General features: G+C 35.9%; 1 protein-coding gene across 14 annotated transcripts in view; it reads left to right on the top strand.

Annotated features, from left to right (window-relative positions):
- The window catches only part of SGCZ (sarcoglycan zeta), a 455810-nt gene that overhangs the window by 29790 nt on the left and 400977 nt on the right, over positions 1 to 25043 (top strand). For 8 of the 14 annotated variants that reach the window (XR_009486248.1, XR_009486247.1, XM_059844750.1 and 5 more), the window contains exon 2: positions 19192 to 19263. The exons of 5 other annotated variants lie outside the window; for them this stretch is intronic. Coding sequence is in view for 5 of the 9 variants with exons in the window: in XM_059844750.1 (XP_059700733.1) it covers positions 19192 to 19263 (72 nt within the window). In the remaining 4 variants the exon portion in view is untranslated. Of the gene's footprint in view, positions 1 to 2722; positions 2855 to 19191; positions 19264 to 25043 lie in introns of those variants that run through there. One more of the 14 variants, XM_059844762.1, reaches the window with a different exon arrangement.

Raw genomic sequence — 25043 nt, 5'->3', positions numbered from 1 at the left:
CAAACACTCTGGACATTAAATTAAACATTAATACATTGGAGATGATATGCACTAACTGGCCGTATTTCTGTAAACTTGGGCTATCTATTTTCTATTTTATTCAAAAAGCTGCTGGCCTGGTCAGTGTGCTGTGCTATCTTTGCAGTGCACTGCTACAGTACTTGGGACATGGTAGGTGATAATCTTAAATCAGAGTAGGAGCTAACAAAGCAGGGTTTCCTGCAAAATGCCTGCACAGTGTGTACGAGCTGCAGTTCACCTATGGACCTCAGAAACCACGTGCAAACAATTCAGTTAGTAGGTGCACTGACCATCTGATTTAAACATTGACTGATTTAATGGTTTTGCTTGTTTCAGCTTTCATAGGCCTAATTATGGGCATTATGCATAGCTGCATTTCCATCCTAATTATATGCTGGCTCAGTGATTTCTGATGGTTTAACTGCCAAATTCTAACCAGTGGCACAGGACTGCTCATTAAATAAAGCATTCTCAAATGGCTTGTTCTTTTAACTTTTCACTTGAAATTTAGAAATTCCAGAATCAAATAGTATAATCCAAGTTTTTCTCTGTATTACTTGCTATCTGGATCTTATTTAAATCAAGAAATTTCCTTAGTATGGTGTGCTGGTGTGAAAGAGTGCAATTTTCAGTGTTAAGCTCAGTGACAGAACCTGTTTTTCCAGAAATGTTCTGACTCAACCTTATTTCAATTAGTATTTAATATGTGATTTTATGTCTGTGACATAGTGCAATTACTACACATTAGAATTCATGACCTACACAATTTGTCAGGATATCTGAGTGATTGAGGTAAAATCTCCTATGCACACACAACTAGAATTAGTGAATTTAAGGCACCACCTTCACTTATGAATCAATGAATATTTAATGGACCTTTCTTAGCTTTAATTTCATATCAAACCACAACATCTGAGTTTTGTCCTTTTAGGCTTTCTAGGCATCTTCCTGGAAGACAAAAAATCACGTGGCTTCTTTGACTTTAGCACTCCGTTGTGTACTCTGACTTTCCAAGGGTCTGACTGCAAGAGTTTCTTTTCACCAGCTCTAAAGGAGCACTTGACCTTGTCTATTTCTACCAGACATCTGGACCTGAAACTTCTGCTAAATTTAGCACTTAAAACTAAAATAGTTTAATGAGTTTTAATGTGTATAGATCCCAGTAAGTGAATAAAACTGCCAGAATCAGCCAGCAATCTGCAGGATTGGGTACTGACATAGAATTTTCTTTTTTCTACTTTTAATGACTTCAGATGCAAACAGATAGTGAGTGGTTCTTTACTCACTACCTGTTTGCATCTGAAACAACAGATGCAAACAGTCCAACAGTCAAAAGCCATTGCTGCTGAAGTAGATTCAACCTAGTGTCTATAAGCAAAAAAATCCTTCTAAGAGATTGAGCATCATAGATAAGAAGTCAAAAGTTTACCATCAAATACTTAATTCTTTAATAGAGCCTTGGTGTTATTGTTTTTCTTATTTGGTTGATTTTAACAGAAGAACCAAAAGAGAATACCCTTAGCAAGAGGTAAGTGCTGAAAACAATAAAGGACATATTTGTGAGCTGAAAAACTGGGTTTTTATATATTGATATATATATTGATGACTTGGACAAAATTTGATTGTTTATGATTTTTTACCCTTGATAAGAGACCAGAATTTTTATCTGAATAAAATTTTTCTGTATTGCTCTTCACTAGGGTGGCAGTTGTTATCCCTTTGAAAATACTTATTTATGAGAAAGCACTGAAGTTCAATATCACAAGTATAGACAGTGATTTTCTTTCTTTTGAAAGAAAAACCTCATCAGCTTCAGTTACTTCACAGTCCTTAATATGATGTCCCTAAAAGTCAGGAATAGCTGTGACTGACTTTTTGTAGGCGAATAGTCATGTCAGTAAACAGGGTGCACTCATTCCTTCAATCCCTCCAGGTTATTCAGTGAAAAATGCTTTGGGAGGTGGGGTGTTTTCTGTTAGGTTTTTATTCCTTGTAGTAAGTCAATTCTGATATTCTGTTTTGAAGACCTGTATATTATCTTAGTTAGCAGACTGCCCAATAAGTATGCATTTGCATTATTAATAATTGCATTTTCATTCTCTTAAAGAATAGAATTTCTAGGGATAAAAGGTAAAACAAATTACAGTGTAAGAAGGCCCAGCTGAGTCACAGCAATTGACCATCCAGCTTAATGTTCTCCAGCTGAGAATAATAAGGAGAAGTGCTATTTGGGGAATAGCATTCTTTTTTTTTTTTGTCTTGTCCATGAACTGCATTTTCAGGGGTGTTGGCAGGTTAGATCTTTCCTTTCTTGTCTTATAACTTCTCTTTCTGTGCCTTGTGAGGGTTGGGTTTTTGAGTTTTTCTTTTGTTTTGATTTGATATGGATTATTTTGGGGTTTTGTTTGGTTTTTTGTAGTGTATTTTTTAATTTTCTGTTACAGTTTACCTCCACAATCTTGAGATACTGCAGCAAGCTATAAAGAGTACTATTGCCTCTTTATGATATTATATTTTATCTCCTTTAATGTAATCCCTTGCTAGCTTTATTGAGTGGTTCTTAGTTCTAGCGTTATTCATTTAGTAAGTAATAGTTTTGCAGTCATTCACTAGATTCAGAAAATTTTGGAGTGTAAAGTGATGTACCTTTTGTGTTGTTCTCTCCAAACTAAGGAGTCTCAATCTCTCAGTCTTTCATTGTAGGGCAGTTGCTGCAAGCTCTTTATTTTTGTAGTTGCCCTGGTCTGTACTTCATTGAGTCCCCTGTGCTTTGGAGTCAAACTCAACTGAGATGTGGAGTTGCATGTGCTGCTCTGGATAAGGTGTTGTTAAGGTAGGTTTTTTGGGGGCAGTGGGGTGGTTTAAACTATATTCTTCTGACTTATTTTTAATACCTTTCTGAGGGATACCCAGTGCTGAATTTGTTTCACTTGGAGTCCTGCTGTATGTTGAGCTGGTGGCATCAGAGACACATCAGTGATGACTCTAGGAAGTGTTCCTTATGATGATACTTCCAGTTCTGGACTTTTTATACAGGTTTTAGGTTATTGTTTCTATGCATTCATGAGCTTGACAATTCATCTGTTGTCTTTTAGCATGCTCAGTTTCACAGAATTCCTTACCTTGTTTTTGACTTCAAGTTTTAGGTCTTTTCATGCAGTCTTTTATTTGAAATCTTGTATCTGCAAATACAGGTGACTGCTTTTGTGTGATACTGATTTTGCTGGCCAAAACCTTATTGAGTGTGAGAAATGCTTTTAGGCTGATGATGACCCTCATAATGATGCTCCATGTCTGTGTATAAATAAAATACAAATAGGCAGCATACGTCTTGCTTTCTAGTTTTTTAATACTTCAGTGTCTGTGCAGCCAAGACATGTTTGTCAGTTTTTAAGTTAAATATTTTGGCAGATCATTGGTGGATGATTGTGAAGTGCAATGTTGTATGGGTGAACTGATTCTGATAGAGCAGATAAGAGAAAACAGTCTAAATTATTACTCTTGTTGCTATTAGTGCTTATTCTGGTAGCTCCCACAATACTCATGGTGCTGCTTGTAAAGATGGGAATACTTGTTCCTTTCTCCAAAGAGATCACAAGAAGTGCAAATAGCAGATGAAAGTTGGATGTGTAATATAAACAGCTTAAAATGAAAATCAGCTGCATATCAAATTGTGATCATAGGGAAAGCAAAACATGGGGGAAAAGAATTTAATAAAAACAGAAAAAGGAATTTAGAAATGTAAATAGATAAAAATTTATATTCCAACAATCTAATGGTAACTACTTATTTATAAGCTTCCTTGCAGAGAAAAAGTTCTTTAATAAAAATACGCATTCCAAGAGATAATTTTTTTTGATCGTTTAAAATGATCATTAACTTCAACCTAAATTTCTAAATCCATACTGGCCTCAAAGCACCCTAAAAACAGACTTCCATGCAACAACACCCAACACTTCATGCAACTTTCTACAGACCTTCACATTGAAAATTAGATTCCTACTATATCTGTATTTGTCTTCAAACTTAGCTTAAATTCCTCTTCTGCTTTGCTCGTATGAAGTACTATACATGGAATTAAATTGCTTTCACCTGTCTGTAGCCATCTAAAGCAAAGGCATCTAGTTTGATCTCACCCTCTGTTACATGCTTCTGATATAGAAAAGTCTATTGCCATTCTCATGTGCTGGAGCTCCTGGTGTGGCTCTGCACAGGAGAGGACAGGCTTTTCTGGTGTCCCCTGTCCTGTGTGACAGCTTTTTACAAAGAGCTGAAAAGGCAGCTTGCATTTGGGCACCTCTCATAATTCTCTCCGCCAGACAGCTAAGAATTATTTTCTCTTGACCATAAAGTTAGCCAAATGAAATTATTTTGAAAATAATTCTTGTCGTTTCAGACTTTTTTCTTGTTTTGGTGTTTTTTTTGCTGTACACAGGAAACAAGATATCTTTGTTTTATGTCTCTTGTAGTTACAATACCTTTAATCAGTGAATTTTTTTTTTTTTTTGTTTGGATGTGTTTTAAATCCTACAGTTAGTAGCAGTTTCTGAATTACTAAATGCTAATTATAATCCAATAAAAGATACAAGTTCTTTTTAACATAATGTGTGCCAGATACCTAGATATATAAAAGACAAATCTTTCTTGACTTTTGCCTTTCAAAAGCATATTTACTAAAAATTTTCCTGCATATCCTATGGTGTCATAAACCTAATACTATTCCCTAAAAGCTCATAAATACAATGAGTCCTGGATATAATTAGTTTTTACTTAAGGATGTATAAGATCTTTGTTGCACAAAAATTGCTTTTCCCACTCACAAAAAATTTAATCACTCTGACCAATTCCAAAATAACAAATAATGCAAGCTTGGTATCAAAGTATTGGTTATCTACTTGATAATTATTAGAAAGTTAAAAAGGAGCAATATATCTTTCCTCAGATATTCAATTAAGAGTTCCTAAAAGATTTATAAAAAAGCTCTAGTTAGACAGAAACTTTTTTAGAAATGTTGGTAGCCTTTGTTTTACAGATGGACCAGACAAAAAACTTCTTCAGAGTTGTGCCACGTGATTTGGGCTGGGTATCAGTGGATTTTAAAATGATGTTTAAGCAGGCATATATAAATCCAGTATTTTTTTTTTTTCTGTAGAAAGGACGAAAATGCATTATTATTCATATTAAATGCAGCATAAAAAGTGAAAGAAAAAAAAAGCAGAAAGGAAAGGGCTTAGTATATTCCAGTATAAGTAAAGGCTCTTGCCTTTTTGTCTAAGGATGGTTGTAGCAAGGAAGCAAGTCAAAACTGGTAAAAAAAATATTATGGGGATAGGACCAGAAGATTGGGAGGAAAAGCATGGATTGGCTATTCTGAGCATATGCATCCCAGGATATAAAAGGGTGGTAACCACACCACCTATAATGACTTATGAAAGTCATGGAGAACTGAGAAGCTGCCACTGAGATGGGATAAATATATTGCTGATAGAAAGCATGATCCTAAAAATTACAGCACTGTGCAAGAGTCCTAACTCGAAGTCTTGGTAGTGTATGGAAACAGATGCTGCTTTTCAAGCTCTCAAAGCTTACTGAGTGATAGAATAAGGAAAGAATGAAGTATATCAGGAAAAAGTGACTTCTAAATCATCTAGTAAATAACAAACAAACAAAAAAATGATACAGGAAGCTTAATCTATGGAAAATCTAATTAGGTGTTTGTGATACCAAAAATTAATAACAGTGATTTGCAAATTCTCATTGAAAAATTATTGTAAATTGATTCAAATAACACAGAGGCTGAAAACTGTCCAAAAGACTGAACGTAAATAAAAGATAATGATAAGCAGCAGTGTATTGAGCTGGGATGTGAAGGGCAAGAGGTGTGTAGTGAGATGTCACAGAGATCAATTTTCTGTCTAATCTAATTTAACATTTTCATTAGTGATTAGCAAATGATATAGCCTGCATGTTAATGAGTGTCTTCAGATAAAGATGTACTAGAAAGCAGCACAAACCAATGAAGTTAGTTCAGAGATCTAGAGAGGTTAAAAAATATGAGGAAGCAATTTGTTCCAAGAGGCTGCAGAATTGAATATGTTGTGAAAAATCTTGGAGACATAGATAATTGAGGGCTTTTTTTTTCCTATTATCAGCACACCTGTAGCTGGGATAACAAGAAAATAACTGTGTGCAAATCCTGATCAATGGGTGCCATACATCTGCAAATAGATCTATGTGCCAGGCAAGAGGAAGATGGCAAATGCCTTGGCTTCCCCTCGTTAGTATTGACTCATGAAGTAGGTTGGCATTTCCACAGTTGCTACCACATCCACAATGGCTAGTTCTTTGCTTTCTGGCATCATCTACACTTCATATTTTCCAATCACCTACAGACAGCAACATTAACTGGTATAACCAATATAAGCAGAGCAAAATAAAATAAAAGAATGATCTATTATTTTAATTCATTTACATGGACTTTCAGGTTTAAGACCTTTGTCAATTTTGCTTCAATTTTGTTAACAACTTTCCAAATGCAGCTGGTTATGGAACAAACCCATGTCTACAGTGTTCCTTTCAGTAGCTGTGCAATCATTTAATGTGTAAATTGTGTTGTCATGCACAGCATTCATTTTAATCTTTAATGTATGTGAATGTGTATGCCTGGGTTGTCAAATGCAGGAAATATAATAAATAGGAAATATATTAAATCTCTATTTAGGCACATAGTGATTTATGGATGTGGTTTGGTGCATTTCAGACCTATGAGCACTCCCAGCGCAGATGGGAATTGAGAAATTTTATCTACCTCACTGAGGCTTGATATACTAATGTTGTTTGAGTTTTGACATTCTAATGTTTTCCTTCATATATAGATTATCCTTATTGAGATTATAAAACCAAAAAATAGAAAAAAAAGTCAGACTTGGAGGAAAAAGAAGGAGGACCATTCTTAATCTAAATGATGCTTGAAAATGATAGGATTAAAGATCCATTTTCTGTACTTGATTAAGAAACACATTGACAGAGACGTTGCCCATAAATGATGGGGAAATAATCTTTCCTAAATTACACAGCTAGGTATTTTCTTATTAAGCTATTTGGCTGATGCTCTTTAGTCTGTGTAGCTTGCTCTAAAAAGCTTACAATTCAGGAAATCTTTTCATTTTCAGACAAGGGATACAGAATGCAATACACTTGAGCAGAGAGTGTTAGAGACATCTGGTCACGGATCTGTCCTCAGTGCTGGTCCATGGATAAATTGGAGTAGCATTGGATATCCAGAAGAGGGCACTTGTGGCTCTCCAGTCTGCTCAACCCAAACCACTCTGCGCCACAAACCTTGTGATTACGGGGGGGAAAGGCTGGAGAGACTCTTATCTGAAATGAGCCAAAGTACTAATAAGCAATTATGGGTTTTGCGCGGCATCAGTTGGAAGATTTGCTTGCGGGTTTCTGCTATCAATGGGCATATTTATCACACAAGCTGCTCTCTAAAAAGAACAACACCTTTCAAGTGCTTTCAGAGCTGTAGCTGATGGCTGCAGAAAGCCACCCTTGTACCAAAAGGATTAAAAGTATTTTCTGCTAAAAGTTCAGCCCAAGCGATTAGACTTGATAAGTATTTAGGCAGTGACACTGGGTGTTTGGGGCAAGAAGAAAGTCTATGTCTATATTTGTTGTAGAGGAAAGAAAAAGAGTAAAAAGTTGATGGAATGTTGTACTTGATGCACTATAATTCAGTATTTGAGGTTTCACATGGAAAATAAGATACAAAAAAAATTGTCTGCTAAAGTTTTAGAACTCCAGATTATTATGCCTTTGAAACCAAAGTAGGTGTTTGAGTATGATAAACTGAGGTGATGCTTATTGATCACATAGCATTGAAACCATGACACCTAAGTTCTAGTATACAAACTGAGCAGTCAAATCAGGAAGTCTGGGATGCTTTAACTTCTATGCTTAATAAATGAGACATAAAATATGATGAATTTTTGGGGGGATTTGTGAGAAGTTAATAGGAATAAAACCTAATCAGAACTTTTCCTTCATGTAAGCGCATTTGGTAGCAGAATAAATATTTTGAAAGTGCCTATGTTGCAAAAAATCATCATATTTAGAAGACAAAATTAAATTATTTTAGAAGTAATTCCCAGTTAAATTTATATTTCTTTAATTGGGAAAGTTCCCATGAAAAGTTACAACTGAACTGAATGTGTTACTGTGCAAAAGCCTGGCCTCCAGTAAACCCTTCTTCCAAGGGTCACTGAACCTTTCCAACTTTATTTTCCTCCACTGTCTTCCTGGAATTAACAGGACTGACTTCTGACATATGTAAAATTGTGTCATATGTTACGTGCAGCATTCTGAAGGCTAGAGTTAAATGGTGCCCTGGGCTTGAGAAAAACATTTTTTAAAATTAATTGCAATGCCAAAAATGTGTTTGTGTTAGATACTTTGTCAAACTTTAGTGGAGTGTTGTGGCAAATCTTGAGAGGCAGAAAGCAATCATTCCAACATGTATTGACACCATTTAGTTTCCAAAAAATGAATGCCTTTTACAAGTACATCAGCTAAAGCTTTTCTTTTTTGCTGATGGGGAAGAGTGCCAAGTGAGTGAGAATGTGTGTGTGCTCTCTCTGTGGAGATGTGGAGGGGTGTGTAGCAGTGGCATCTCTTTGGGTTTTTTTGTTAGCTACTTTTTTTTATTAGCTACTTTTTGCAAATTATTCTTGCTGAATGATTGAATTGTATACATTTTTAGCAACTCTCCCTCCAGTTGCTATAGCAATGGTGCGGCTATCGTGATGTGTGAGTCTGGGCTTTTGGGAAAAGATTTACGAGGCCAGCTGATGTGGTTTGAATGAAAGAGAGAAGCTATCTGACATAATTCTTTTGACAGGAAGGTTTGTTTTTTTTATAGATCAATATTAGTGGAGAGAAATGTCTTTTTCCTATAACTCTTGCCTTGTTTAGTTTTTCCATGGAGATTTCAACACATCTAACTAATTGAATAGTACTGGATACAATTTGTAAAGCAGTATCATCAAATTCATTTCAGTTATCCCTCTACACTGTATTTCTCACCAGTGCCCTCTTGAGTTCCTATTAAGTGAAATTTCATGAGCTGTGATGATTGCGGGATCACCTTCTTGATTCACAAAGAAGCTGCTGAGCAGCAACATTCTACAAAGGATTACAAAAGTAATCCCTTAATTTCTGCCCCTCCAAAGACTGAGTTGCGTTTCTGTTCAGGTTGGCATGAATGAAAAAAGAAAAATGGCATTTTTTATTAACATATCTGTACAGTACCTGTGCTGAGATGATCCTAAATTTAGACTGTCATATTCTTACTGCTGACTGAAAAATAGGTAATGAAAAGAAAATAGCTGCATGCATTCTCAGGAAATGAGAGAGCTGGAAGTCATATGACTGATGTAAGTGTCTACTCCATTTAAGGGGGCAGAACTGTGATGTAGTACATCAGATGAGGTTTGTCATTCCCAAATTAAAATTTGTGTATTGAAAAGTACACACCAGAACTGCAAAAAAGCCTGTATGAAATATCATGAGTGCGCCTCTTCTATGAGATGGTAAGGATGAGGAATCAAGGAGTTTGAGGGGGTGGGGAGGATGTCTATGCATATTAGTAATGTTTTACAGTTGTGAAAACTCATAAAGGTCCAGACTTGTACCTACTTTAAAAAAACAAAACAACTAATGCATTTAAAAGTGCCATGTAGATGCCCACTATCATGCACTTAGTTTTTTAATTTTCTTGTGTTAAAGCCAACAGGGTTGCCCATGATTACTATCTATAGGTCCAGTAACACATAAAAGATAAAGAAACAGTCAGGGGATTAATACAATATTGGTTATGCATTCTTCCTTGTTATAGGCAGAAAGGTATCAGATGGTTCCACTACATGTCAAATACAAAGATTCCAGTTGTAACTGGTATAAATGTTTCAAGTTCTTCTGTCATTACAAGAAGAAAACAAGAGAAATAGAAAATGTTAGCATACTTTTGGATAGGAAGTATGGTTCTAACCAAAGCATAATTTATTTTTCTCCATGTTTTCAGGGACGTTAATTATTGGTGGACTCCTGACTGAATCTGGAGTAAGCATGACTCTGTCCTTGGTCTGTAATGTATATGATGAACACAGCTGGCATTAATTAATATGTCCCACAGCTATAATTTCTTCAGCTTCCGAGAACTATTTTTTCTGCTGGAATGTTGTCTGAATTTTTTCCAGCACAGACACTTGTAATGGTTGTTGCTAAATATAGAAAAATTAAGTATTCGCATTTTTTGAGGGCTCTGCATGAGCATTTTTAAAGATTGTAAGGACAACAGAAACATGCTTAATGAAGGGTCTAATACACAACATATGAGATTCATTTGAAGTCACATGTAGTACTAAGGAACACAGAAAATTACTTCAGGCTATAGGAGCCTGATGAGAGAACAGATAATTTCTCTAATTAAACCCTACTATTGGTAGAAGTGAATATGTTCAGAAACCATACCTCATGATTATTAGGAGGCTAGACAGAGGCTGCCATAAGCACTGATACCACATATCTGACTTCTGTCATCCAAAACATGTACACATAACATGTCGCCTAGGTCATTGTCAATTGCTCAAAAATATAGATTATCATTTTTTGGTTTAATGACCTGCCTCATTCTCCAAAACTTTTTCAGATTCTCCTGTCAACTGATAGGCATTTAATTCTACTAGAAGGTGCTGGTAGGTATGGGATGACTCGAAGAATTTTTGTAGCCAGCTGAGTCATTATCTCTCAAGTATGTAGAAAATGCTTCATTCACAAAACAAGTATCCAGGTACTCCAAGATGCAGAGAAACAATTTTATTATACAGCTGTAATGACATACTATAACCTATTCAGTTAAGTAAATGTTTTCTTAACTGGTGCAAACTGTATCCTCTCAACTCTAACGAATTTTATTTATTCTTTAGTATCCCTTTGGCATATTGATTCAATGAATATGATCTACTGTAGCAGCATAACTGATGTGCATAAGGAGATCTTTGTTGGTTTTATCTCTTTTGCGGTCTGTCACTATACACTGCCATCTCCAATAAATGTATTCTTCCATCACGTATGCACCTCAGGCACTCACTGTAGGTTTCCTTCTTCCACCAGTACCATACTGCTTCCTCTTATAATTTGACTTCAGGCTCTTTCCACTAGCTTTGTTCTCTCTGCTTGTCTCTCTTAATACAAAACACATCATGATTTCCTATAATCTGAGAACATTGAATCTTAATTACTCCATATGTCTCGCCCTATATTTATTCCCTTTCAGTGCTTCTTGCTTTGCTTCTGTGAATTTCATTATTTGCCTTTCAATCTGGCTTTAGACTCAATTCTAACAAGACCGTAGTAGTAAGTGCTCACTAGAAACACTACTGAATAAACAGCCCAATTTACTGTCAGGACTTCTTATCTGGTGGTTCTGGTTCTGATAATAATTCAGCAATTACCTCTGAGCAACCAGTTAATTCCTCCTGTGCTTCTCTTCTCAATTCTTCAATTATTTTTTCTATCTTCTCTTAATAGAGTGATTTGGAGAGAATTACTTGCATAGAGTTAGCAAAAATGGAATCATGCAAGTGCAGAATGTTATAGGTTGCAAGGGACCTCTGAAGCTCTCTTATTTCCACACCCTGCTTAAAGCTGGCCCAGTCATCTCAGTTTGTTCACTGAAGTTTGAATATATCCAAGGACACAAATTGTATATCCTCTCTGGGCAACCAGTCTCATTGTTTGAGTATTTCTCTAGGTGTTTTTACCTCTAAGGATATTGTTACCGAGAGTTTGTGCTGTTCTATTGTCCAGGGGTCTTCTCCTTGGAATCTAATATTCTTCATTGCTAGAAAGAAACTTTATATTTGAACTGAAGTTTGCTACCCAAGAAAATTCTTTTTTGTCTGACAAATTAAATTAAAATTGTTCTTAGGTTTAGAAAGAAGTTTCCATATGAAAAATTTCTAAGCCCATCATTAACAAGTTAAAGTAAAATAATATAAAACTGTCCTGATTTTTTTTGTCCACTGGATAATAATTCAATGTGTTTTTTCATAAACACACCAGGAAAGCTGAACCACATTATTGCTTTTGTATCAAGTATGTGTATGGTTTTGAGCATTCAGCAATTGTTTTTGTTGACACCAAAGTGAATAATATGACAGCTGCATTTTAAAATGTTGAATCACAAATTCTCTGATTTCTAAATGCGTATTACAGGTAAGTCTTGAAGTCAGCATTGATTAAGGTGCCAAAGTACCTCTCAGAGTAAGAATAAAATGAAGATCCCAGAGCCATATGGAAGAATACTGTACGCTTGAATATGACAGCATTTTAACATAGCTGCTAAAAATGCCTGTAAATTTACCAATCATAAATAACATAGGCCATCTATAACTGCAGCCATTCACCATGGCATATGCTCAGTGCAAGTGCTATGCAACTCCCAGTTCTGTTGCCCTGGGGAAATAGATGGACACTGCCATTGTGTTATTATTGTTGTATGACTAAGATTCTGTTTCCTATCTATGCCTGTTTAAATACAGCCTTCAGAACTGAAAATTGAGTTCTATTGAAGAGTTTCTTAGGGCTGATCTGTAGACATATGCAGTTTAGAAATATGAAGGAGGAAAGATAATCTGCTTGAATAGTAAAATTATGTAGGCCAGGATATCCCCATATTACCCCCTTTCATTCTGAAATGGTATTAGTTTGACTTACTTTTAAACTCAAAACAGAGCTAGAAATTTTCTTTGGATTAATTATTTTCTTCCCAGTATCTCTTAATCCTGCTTAGTCTTTCTCCTTGATCAGTTTTTGAAGATTTGAGTGATTAATCCTACCTGTCCCAAGAACAGAGCTAAGAAGAGAGACTTTATTTTTCATAGTTGCCACACTTCCCAGAAGTAAGACAATTTGGAAGCTATTTGTGGAGAGGTAGTGGTTTTCTCTACTTGATTTCTTTTTTTTTTTTTTGTGTCTTGAGGCAAATCTGAACATTAAGAGTTACTTCCATCCCATTTGTCTATTCCATGCTTTCCTTTTTTATTTGAGTGATGATCTTGGTGAATATTCAGAGCATTCATCTGTATGTCTGCCATCTGTTTCTTGACAGAGAGTTGCTTCTCTGTGCCTGCCACATAGGAAGGGCTTTTCCTCAAAATCTATCACTTGATGCTGACATTTTAAATTTAAAAGAATCTTACCCCAATATCTTTTTCTTTCAAATCAGTCTCAGGTTGATGTACACAGAGTTTAATAAAATTTACAGAGTTATAAAAGAATCCTCTCTATCCTTATTAGTTAGCTTTATCTGAAGCCACTTTTAAAAATAGACAAGACTAATGTTGCAACTCAACAAGTTTCCAACAAAATTAAAGAAAACTTTGGTTACAGAGGTGGCAGGTGGAAAATATTATCAACAAAAGTAATCACAAAGCAGCATAACAACTCCAAATTATAATTAATAGCAGTTCATTTTCATCTTAGCATTTCTCTTCCAAGTAGCTCAAGGAAGGTTTTGGTTTTTAAAGCTACAGAAAAAACCATGCCCATTTCTCTTAGACTGTCTGACACTGTTATATCAAAGCAGTATGAATATCTAGCATGTTCCCCTTTGTTTCACAGTTCTGAGCATCTTTTATCCCTTTTTGCTCCAGATAAAATGTACTCTGCCTTTTCTTCTGAACTAAGAAATGTAATTGAATTTTTCTTATGAATGTTCTTGATTTACATACCTTTATGAAAGTTGTTTTGTAAACTCCTGTTTTCACCAGTTTTCTTCTGAGTTACTTCTGTTGCCAATAAAGGCCTTTTGCCTTTAGGAAATAGTTATATAGTTGAATAGTTGAATAACTGAAGACCACTGAGGTTCTATAAAGCAGGAATTTGAAGATAGCACCTCAGCAATTACTTAAATTTGGTTTTGTGTTGCCCCAGAGGAAACAATAAATTTTAATAAATCTCCTTTAGGCCAAGTAAGTATGCTTAATAAATTACTTCCAGGCCATACCCTGGGCTTTGGAGATCATCCAAAGGAGATCTTGCAGTCTCCTTTGACTCTCTCTGTTTGATGTACATGAGCTGTTGAGGCACCAGGTCAGTATAGCTGCAGGCAGCTGCTGCACGAGGAGATAAATGCTTGGACTGTGCTTATAGCAGTGGTCATTCCAATGAATATATGGCAATATGTTGTGCCATGGCTTCAGCTTTGCTGTATATTTTCTACTGTGATCTTTTGTATTCTTACTCCTTTGAAAATAAAGGAGACCATGTTGCTGATTACATCAATACCAGAGCTGGAAAATCTTGAAATGTCAGTAGAACATTTTGGTTTTAATAGCCCATGCCTCTTTTTCTCTATAGAGCTTACAGGCATAAATATTCAGAATTTCTAACCTGATTGTGTCAAAGGTACTTTAACTAACATAAAAACAGGAAGAAGATGAGATGCAGTTGAGCCAGGAGAAAACTTAAACCATAAAAAACCACCTCATCTCCTCCATTAAAATGGTACCTGCCTCCTTAAAACAGTCTTTTAAAATAGTAACAGAAACCCTTCTACATTCACTTCCACAACAGATGGGATGGAAGGAAAGGCAGGGTTAGGACCCCCCACTCCTGCAGATTCCTGAACAAGTAATGCAATATGCAGTTGACAGTCTGGTTCATCACTGCAGAACAAAGAAGCAAAATATAATTATTTTTTCTTATGCTCATCTTTGTCCAAGAAAGAGAACTGGGAAATAAGGATCCCAAAAGAACATACTTGTCTGGATGTGAGCTGTGTATATAATAAATTTGAAGTAGCATTTTTATGCCTTGCCTAATTACTTACTTGAGTTGTGCTTCAGTAACTTTAGAAGAGCTATTTAACTGTTTTTAGTTTAATTGCTGAGAGTAGCATTTAAATCTCACTCACTTCAGTACCAGCATTCATCACAGTCAAATTATATAGAATTATTATTAGTGAAAGAACGAACATCTTTTTTCCCATCTTTTTTCCCCATGCAGTTCTTTTAGGTACCTTGGATAGCACTGATCTGGTGTTTCTTGAAAAACTGTTAATTATCTCAGTTTTATTATTCTAGTTACTATCTTACTTTGAATGCAGTAAGATTTAAAAATTAGGTAGATCTAGAAATAGTTAATTATTTCTTTGACTCTAAAGTACTGGAATGTATAAGTTCTGTTGTATCTGTATGAGTACTGAGATAGCCTCTGCAGTAAATCTAAAAGTTTAGCTGTTACTTTGCCTCCTGACTCTTGAATGTGTAACCATATAACTTTGAAGTTGTCTTTAAGTACTTCTCAGTGGATTTGCAAGGTGGGATTGTTTGTTTTAAATGCATGGGAGAAAGGTGGAATAAAGGTGTGAGTGTGTGTATGTGTACGTGTGAGTATATAGATGTATATGTAGAAATACAGAGAACTGAGCAGCAATGAAACAGCCTCTTTCAAAACCTTCTGGAGATCTGAGTGATATGTTTTATCCCCAAAATTTAAAGAAAAAATGTGGGTTTGTACTCTAAGCTCTCATCCAGCATTCTTGTCAACTGTCCTCAGCAATCTGAGAATAAGAACAGGCTGAATACTTAGATAGCTGCATCTAGTTTCAGGGGTTTTTTTTGGTTGTTTTTGGTTTTTGGTTTGTTTTTTTTTTTTCCGGTGGTGGTGTTTATTTGTTTGTTTTTTCCCATTTGAGCTCATTTTACTTGGTTCTCAAAAACTTGAATTGATAAGCTGCCCAAATTTCAAAATAGGAAATACAATTTTTTTTAATTCTCTGGAAGATATGTAAATGAATGTGCTAGCCTTTATGAAATGCTCAAATAAAACATGTTACATGAAAATTAGCAGAATCATTAACTTAAAATTATATTTCTGCAACACAGGATGAAAGGGCCTCATCTTCTTTACAGGTGTTCCAAGATGACAAACATCTCTTCCAAACTTCAGCTCCCTGGGAATCAATAGTGCATGTGTAATGGGTGATTTGTTTATTTACACAGTTATATTAAAAAAAAAACAAGAGTGTAGTACTCAGTGCTCACTAGAAATACTACTAGCTTTGTAGGAAACAGGAAAAGACCATTTTGAGAAAATTAGTATAATTTTCAGATTTTCTTCTTGAAAACACAATGGTTTTGGAGCAGTGTAACAGGTGTATAACCACTGCATGTCTTAAGATATGATGCAGAGAGCGTTCAAGTATATAAGTTCATTAATGTACTTCTGCAGATGTGATTTTAAGGAGAAAAATTTATATTTGGTAAACAAAATACAGCATCAGTCTTATTTCACTCTTGTTAGGCTTAGAATCCAAAAATTTTGAACAATCAATAGTGCTATTTAGAGTATATAATATAAAGCCTTACAGTTGCTTGAACATATCAGGCTTCAAATTATACACATATCAAGTGATATATGAAATTTACAATCCAGACTGTCTCAAAACTTTACATATGACGGTCTTCCATGATGTAGTGAGGTGGAGATGTGAGATTTGTCCTTTCTTGATTATAAATGTTCTTAGCATAGCATTCAGGGATAACAATCTTAATCTGTAATGGACTGTTTTTTCTTCATAATCTTTTGTTGGGGACCTTGCATAGGAAAGGAAAGAACAGTATTGCTGTGGGGATATGAAGGCTACCAGAGAGTGAGCAAGGAGATTGAAGGAGACAGGAAGGAAAAAATGATTAAATTGAAGAGTGGGAAAAGAGGTGTTTTTTTGTTGTTGTTGTTTGGTTGGTTGGTTTTTGTGGGCTTTATTTCTATAAGGCTGAAGTGGAAGAGGTCTGACAGGGACACAAAAGGAGGCCCATGTTGCCAGTGACAGACATTTGAGAATGAAATTGAACTGGAATCATAAGCTAATACTGACCTACTTTTTTTTGTGTGTAAATATTCTGCGTGAAAATACAGTGGCATTTTCTCTGTATGCCACTTTTAAAAACATTTACTGTTTATTAAAAAATTATTACCTTAGACCTGTTTCCCACATTAAAAAGCTCATAAATTCACAACTGGTGTTTTTCTCAGGCAGATTTCAACTTTGGGAGAAGCAAACATCTTAATGTGCTTCTAAGAAATACTCTCCCACCCCCCACCAAATAGTAAAATGCATTTCAGAAAGAATAAAATAGAACACCATTTCAGTGTAGCTTTCTAGTGGTGTGCTCTCTAGCCAAAAGCACTTCATAGTAAATTATTGCCTTACAGTATGGAAAACCCAAGTGAAGAGAAGATTAAAGATTTCACATCAGAAGGTATCTGACTTACTTTGGAGTCACAGCAGTGAAACTAGCTATGAAATTTGCAAAAAACATGGTGTTTGAAGTCTGATTCACCCTATTAATCTTCTACTTTCTCATGTACATGTAACTTCAGGAGAAAGAAAAGCCTTGTGAGACAAATCTGGATGATGGCAAGAAGAAATAATATGAAGAACTAGAAACAGAGATGAGATAGAGAAATGATGGCAGTCTTCCTTAGAAAAGCTGAAATACATTGAGAGAACTGTGAGGAGCTTTTGTGAACACTGAGAGCTCTGAGGTCTTGAGCCCAGCCTAGGACAAAATGAGGATAAAATGGGGAGACTGATTCTGACTGCTCTGGAGAGCACTGCCAATAGGTAGTTTGACAGCTAAAACTCTTCTGTTCTTTGGAGGCTGTTTTTGAAGTCTGTGAATGAACATTTGTTTGTTCCACCTCCTGTGCTAGTCTGTGATGATGTCTTGCTGTTTCTAGAGAATCCTCTCTATACTCAAATAACAGCTTTGAAATAGATTTTAATGCTTCAGTTCTGGTGCCAAGCTCTGCAGGCATCTGAAAAAATGCTATAGATGGAGTGTTACTTTACTTTCAGAAATACATACTGGGCAAATTTGGCTCTGATTATGTTGTTTATGAGATCTTTCACATCTTAAGCAGCTGGTAATCCAGGCTTACCCTTTGTCAAAGGTTTTGTGTGATAGCCTGTGTCAGTATGAATGTCTGAAACTCTTGCTTGGTTGAAGTTAATGGAAGTTTGCTGGACTTTCATTTGGACTCTCATGTTGCTCCAAGTGTTTTTTGTCTTTTGAAAATAAATACATTGAAAAAACCCAAAACCAACTAAGGCTTCATATCCACCCAGTAAGCAACTTCATGTTTCTGGTTTATTTATTGTCATAGGCTCTCACCAAAGTGACAAGTTATATCAAAGTTTTAAGCTATTAGCTCAGGAAACTTCCATATGAGGCCTCTGGCGCTGTAAGAACATGCCTGTGCATGGATCTGCCAGCGTGTATCTACATTGCACATTAAAACCTCTTTTCAAAGGGCAAACAGAGCCATTTAACAGCATTCTAGATTGATTCCACTCTTACAGGTGGAGATTTTCTGCAACCATTGAAACTTTTTAGCCATCAAAAGGGGAAAATTTGTAATTTTTTTTCTCTCTGACTTCATTTCTATGACAGCAAGACTTTCTATTAGCTACATGTTAAGCATCTAACATGTTTTCTATCTAACTGATATGGATATTAGACAAAATGTTACACTAATAGCTCTGCAGAAATATTCAGGTTCAGGTCTTTAGTTTTCAGGTTAAACTTTCTGCAGTTGTACTTTTTAACTATATTTGTCTTGCTTTTTGGTACAAATAATAATTACATCTTTCCAAATTTATTTGACTTTGAAAACAAAACATGCAATCTGACTCCCTCCCTCCAGACTGTGAATCTAACCTAAAATTAAGATGTCTAAAGAAAATCCAGAATCATGATTATTTTTTTTTGCATTATGTTTCTTTTAGCAGTTAAGCATGGCTTTAGCATGGCTTTAATTGCAGAAAAAATGCACCTGTATGTTGTATTTTCCATCTTAAATGTCAGTTGGTTAGTTTACATTCAAATATATGCTCTCTGCATATATGCATGTATAAATGAATTTATAGATTCCATCATTACAGCATCTTCCAAAATATTAATTATAAGTAAGAGATTTTTCTTTAGCTTTTAATTGCAAAAAGGATAAGTTTTGTGATCAATTAGGAGAGAGTCACCTGGCAGCAGAATAAGTCATATTCTCCTGAGACATTATGAGACTGTTCATTCCTATTTTCAGGTCCAATTTTTCAAACCCAGAGACTGGAAGTTCAGTTTACTCTGTGGCTGGAAAGAAGCCCTACTCTGTCCTGTGAGTAGACAAGTGTTTCATCTTTCTGTGGGACACTTTCATTAGAAGAGAGAGCTTGTATCTTTTTAAAGAGCTTTAGCAGTTATGAGGTCACTTGGTTTGTAAAGGTCATGCTCTCTCCTTTGTACCTGGTAGAAGTGGAAAAGAAAAGGAAATTTTGCAGAGACTTAGGCTCTTGTCAACTTCAGTAGTTTTTTTACGTGGGTCATCCCATCTTCCCCCTGCTCCCTTTTTTGTCTTCTCAGTGTATGTGTTAGCATCTTTTTTGTTGAGGGAAGAGACAGATGAGACCATAAAGATTACACTTAAAAGTAGCATCAATCAGGTAAAGAGAGAAACTTCATTACAGTCCTTTTTAAGAAGAGAAGTGAATATATTCTGTTTGAATGCATTATTTTTTTTAGTACCTTCTAATCTATACTGTTTATATAGGCAGAATCTGGGCACACTAAAAACCTGAAAATATTTCCTCCAATTTCATGATGTCTTCACATTTTGACATAATTGTGTGCAGGCTTCTACATGCAGGTTGAATAAATGTGACAGTTTCTGCTTCTTAAAAGAAATAATCTATCAGCTTTGTATAATTGCATTTTTCACAGTTCTGTCAACTGGGAAAAGTCTTTTACTAATAAGTAGTGCTCAGGTTTAACTCAAGATGCATTCACCACTAAAACTGGAAACTCTTATCTGAATGAAGAATATAAACAGATTATGCAAGAAGGCACTGTGGTCCTTTAATTCATTACTCAGTTAAAGGAGATAGTCCTGGTATTGGTGGTTATAGAGTTAATTTCTTCACAGTAGCTGGTACAGTGCTGCGTTTTGCATTCATTATGAGAATAATGTTGACAACAGACGGATGTTTTGGTTGTGGCTAAGGAGTATTTGCCCTAAGCCAATGACTATTTTATTTTTTTTAGTCTCATGTTCTGCCACTGAGGATGAGCACAAAAAAGCTGAGGGGGGAGCATAGCAAGGACAGGTGACCTGAACTGGCCAAAGGGATATTCCATAACATACAACATCATGCCCAGTGTATAAACAGGGGAGTTATCTGAAAGCCTTGGTCAGTGAGTGATTGCTAATCACTCACTGACCAAGCTTTGGCATTGGTCAGTGAGTGATTAGCAATTGTACTGTGCATTGCTTTCTTTCTTGGGTTTTATTTATTATTATTGTTATTACTATTAATGTTATGTACCATTATTATATTATTTTACTTTGTTGCAACCAATAAACTTTTCTTTACTTACAGGCTTTAATTCTGGTTTTCCTGCCATTACACTTGATGGTGGGGGGGGGGGGGTGGGGGGGTTTGAGGGAGGACTGCATGGTGCTTAGTTGACATTTGGGCTTAAATCATGACATAAGCAAAAGAAGCACAGCCTTTGCTTTTGCAGTGACCAGTCTGACAACATTGCAACAACTTTAGATTTTCAGCTTCTGCTTATTACATCATTATTGTTGAAAGATGGCTACGTACTTTGCATTTTGTTGGAATAATACTCCTTTCTTTGAAGAAGAGAAAAATGAAAATACAAATTCCATCTATAGTTAGACTATGAAAACTGGAAAATCTTCCCTCCAATATGTGCCTGTGGGAAAAATGAAAGATTAGTCTTTTGGAAAGCTGACATTATACATCTCAAAAGAATAAATGTCTCATTATCATTTCTATATAGCTGTAATATATTGATTTTTTTTTTCGCTAATCAAACTTGAACAATGGATGTTTCCTGGAGGTTAAAGATGAAAATTTTTTTTTTGTGGGGCAAATACTGATACTTGCCTCTGACTGAAGTCATAGCCAAGTTCCTAGGAGTGTAAGGTCTGAATTTTGCTTTCCTGTTTTGTTTTTTTTTTTTTTTTAATCCTAAGGGTCATAATCCCGACTTGTTAAGGAGAAATTCCCTATACACATTTAGGTCACATACTAGTGTGCTTGATGCTCTCTAACTGACTGTTGCTGTGACTTCTGGTCAAAGAGAAGCAATATAATTGCTGGTGATGTAGATGCCAGTTACACCCCTCCTGCAGAGAGGTCTGAGGAGGGGAACCACTGCAATACCCAGATGAAGTAGAAATAGTGAAATCAAAGAATGCCGTAATTGCCTAAGGAAAGACTGAAAAACTGGACAACTATTTCAGAACAATGTTCTCTGTAATTGATTTATTGAAGCTGATCAGCCTCAATAAAATATGGGAAAATAAAATACGTAGGTCAAATCAAATCTGCATGGTTAAATCCTTTGATGTTTGAATAAATGGTAGTGCTACTGCAGTTATCTTGGTCAAAGAGAAAAGCAGATGTGGAAGTGTGCGCTAAGTGCCCCCTGGGTTATGGACCAGCCTTAGCATGACCAAGATCATGTGCTAGACAAAGAATTGTGCTCACTTACAACTGTTGTGTCCTGATGACAATTGCATCTCAGTCAGGGCAAAGCCAGTACTGAACATAAGTGGCTACGGTCACACTCCTGCAGTTGAGAGTAGTCCAGAAGATTAATGTGATTCTTCCAAAATTAGCTACATAAAATATAAACTTAGGTTTTAGCTAGACATTACTTGGAGATAAATTACGCTAGAAAACTTTCCATTGTGAGAAAAAAAAATGTGATAGGAAGTTGAAATTTTCTGAAACTGTGTTGAGAAGAACAGCAACTATTTATGGTAATGTAAAAACCAGGTTTTTTACTTTAGCAAATTCCCTGAACTGGTTGGGTTGTAGTATATGTGCTCATACGAGCTGATTTTAGAACTCAGAAGCTCTTTCATGAAATCAGCTCTCAGGAGTTTAGAATATTATGTACTGTAACTGGCTACTCCATAGATCACAAAAGCAAAAAATGTCTGTGGACTGCCTTGTGTATTAAGATTTTAAGCAGACCTATGATATAAATTCTTCTAGAATTATTTTTGTTTTCTAGCACTTTTGACTACTTATTTTCAATATCTTGAATATGTTGGGTCTCATTTAACTTAACCAGGTAGTGTGTGCATTCATCCTCAAACAGTGAAGTAAGCCATCAAGGGGAAGAGAGGTGCTTGGACTTGTTTATTCAGAGAAATATACCATGTATGTTTTTGAATTCACTGGGCTCAGTTACCTAATGCACTGAAATATACCATATATTTCACAATTAGAATTTTCCCATTAAATTACCACTGAAATGGACTTGATGATGATTCTCAGAAGTCTAGAAATGGACCATACATTTAAACATACGCCATTATAAGCAATTGTCTCTTTTATTTCATTTATGAAATATGCTGGATTTGTTTAATAAAATCATAGAATGGTTTGGATTGGAAGGAATCTTTAAAGGTCCTCTAATCCAATCCCGCTGAAATGAGCAGGGACATCTTGAAATAAATCAGGTTGCTAAGAGTCTCGTCTAGCCTGAGCTTGAGTGCTTCCATAGACTGAGCATCTGCCGCTATTCTGGGCACCCTGCTCCTGTGTCTCTCCAACGTCACAGGAAGCAATTTCTTCCTTACAGTCTGATTCTACCTTCTTTTAGTTTAAAGCCATTACCCCATGTCCTGTTGCAACAAGGCCTACTAAAAAATGTGTTTCCATGTTTTGTACAAGCCCCCTTTAAGTACTGAAAGGCCTCAGTAAGGTCTCCTCAGTAAGGTCTCCCTTCTCTTTTCCAGGGTGAACAAACCCAAATCAGTCAGGCTTTCCTCAGAGCAGAGGTGCTCCATCCCTCTGATTGTCATTGTGGCCTGCTCTGGACTTGCTCCAACAGGTCCATGTCCTTCCATGTCCTTCCTCGTGTTCCTCAGAGCTGGATGCAGCACTCCAGGTGCACCTCAGCAGAGCAGAGGGGCAGAATCCCCTCCCTCCCCTGCTGCCCACGAGGCTCTGGATGCATCCCAGGACACCTTTGGCTTTCTGGGCTGTGAGTGCACGTGGCTGGGTCATGTCCAGCCTCTCATCCACCAGCACCCTCAAGTCCCTCTCAGCAGGGCTGCTCTGGATCTGCTCATCCCCAGCCTGTGTTCATACTGGGGCTGCCCCAACCCAGGTGCAGCACCTTGTACTTGGTATTGGTAAACATCTGGAGATTCCCATATGCCCACTTCTCATGCTTGTCCAGGTCCCTCTGGATGGTATCCCATCTCTCAGGTGTGTCAACCCCACCACTCAGCTCAGAAATATACAGAGATAAAAATGGGAATTGATTATTTTATAAATAATCTTAAGGTTCAAACAGCTTCTCTGGTGAAATAGAACAGAAAATATTTCCTGCATTTATTTCTCCTGCATTTATTTCCTTTGGAATGATTTTTTCATTATTTCTGAATTTCACAGAGAAACTTTATATGTAAAATGGTTATTCCACAGCTCCCATACCCCTTATTAAATACTGCAATACCAGCATTAGGAGCTCTTTAAAATGATAATTACTTCACCGTGTTAAAGTGCATGAAATTCATATCCTTTTCCAGGGTATGGGAAAATAATCCTGTTTCAAATAATGCATGATATTACATTTTTCCAAGCATGTGCTGATACTGAATTGTATAAGCAATAAATGTTTATATACTTAGAACCTTAACTGTCAATGTTGCTTGAAGATAGTTGCAAGTTATATTAGGATATGCTAAAGTTAATGTTCTTCTTCTGACTTTATTTCCTGTCCAGGGCCATTTTTGTCCAAGTGCTCTATCCTCCATTGAGGGCAGAAACTCTTTTCTGTCTGATAATGCAGTACATATGCAAAAGGGATTCCAACATTTTTCCAAACTACCGGGTATTAAAGACAAAACAATTAATAAAAATAAACTTTTGAAAACATTTGCTGCTTGATTTTCTCAGAATTGCTTTTTCTTATGAAGTTGAAAGGTTCATAAGAAAAAGCAGAGTTTTGGAGCAGATAAAGGGGACATTCATTTGTTTTTTTTAATATTATCCAAACTGGAGTGATGTATTTCTGCACTCGTAACATATTCTGAACCTGTCTTTTGAGGTGAAGTTGGACTAAAAACACTTTTTCTATACCAAAGTATTTTTTTTTAACTGTATAGTACATAAAAATGAGGGCATATAGTAAATGAATGATAACATATAATATCTCTTGAAACTTCATCCTATTTTTTTAATAGGTAGTATTTCTACAACAATGTGTCGCTGGTTTAGCCCAACATGTCATTAGATAGATCTAAGTGGTGGTCAAGAAGAATTTACAAACTTTTTGCGTTCATGTGTATGTCCTTTGGAGTTTGGAACTCTGAGAAGAATATGGACCCAAGAAAGAATAAAAATTCTTTAGCAAGCCAGAGATAGCCTCTGTCTGCCAGTTATAAACCACACATTGCCATAAATTACAAATTCAATATCACTTTCATGAGTGTGGACACCATAATTGTGTTGCCTGACTGAATTATTTTTAAAGCTACTTAAATGGCAGATAAATGCAATGCTTCCCTGTTACACTAGTGAATTTCAGCAAATAATTTCTTTAAATATTTTCACTTGAAAAAGCCACAGATTGATTAGGAAAGACTGAGAAAAAAACATTGTTCTTTTCCATGCAGCTCTTTCCTTGTGTGAAGTAGTTTTTCTCTCTTACTGAGCCCAAATGATGGTTGAAAAAGGCATAGGAGCAAATTAACTAAAAATAGTAGGACAGAAGAGTGCAAGAGGAAATAGAAGGGAATAAAGAGACTGAGGGAAGAAAAAGGTAACTAGAGAAACACAAAAAGACAGGAGACTATTCTGAAAACATAAATGTCAAGAGGAAATGAGAAAACAAACAACTAATACAGGA

Source organism: Haemorhous mexicanus, chromosome 4, assembly GCF_027477595.1.
Source record: "Haemorhous mexicanus isolate bHaeMex1 chromosome 4, bHaeMex1.pri, whole genome shotgun sequence".
NCBI lineage: Eukaryota > Metazoa > Chordata > Aves > Passeriformes > Fringillidae > Haemorhous > Haemorhous mexicanus.
The sequence above is the reverse complement of the archived record's forward strand: the minus strand, read 5'-3'. Positions and strand labels throughout refer to the sequence as shown.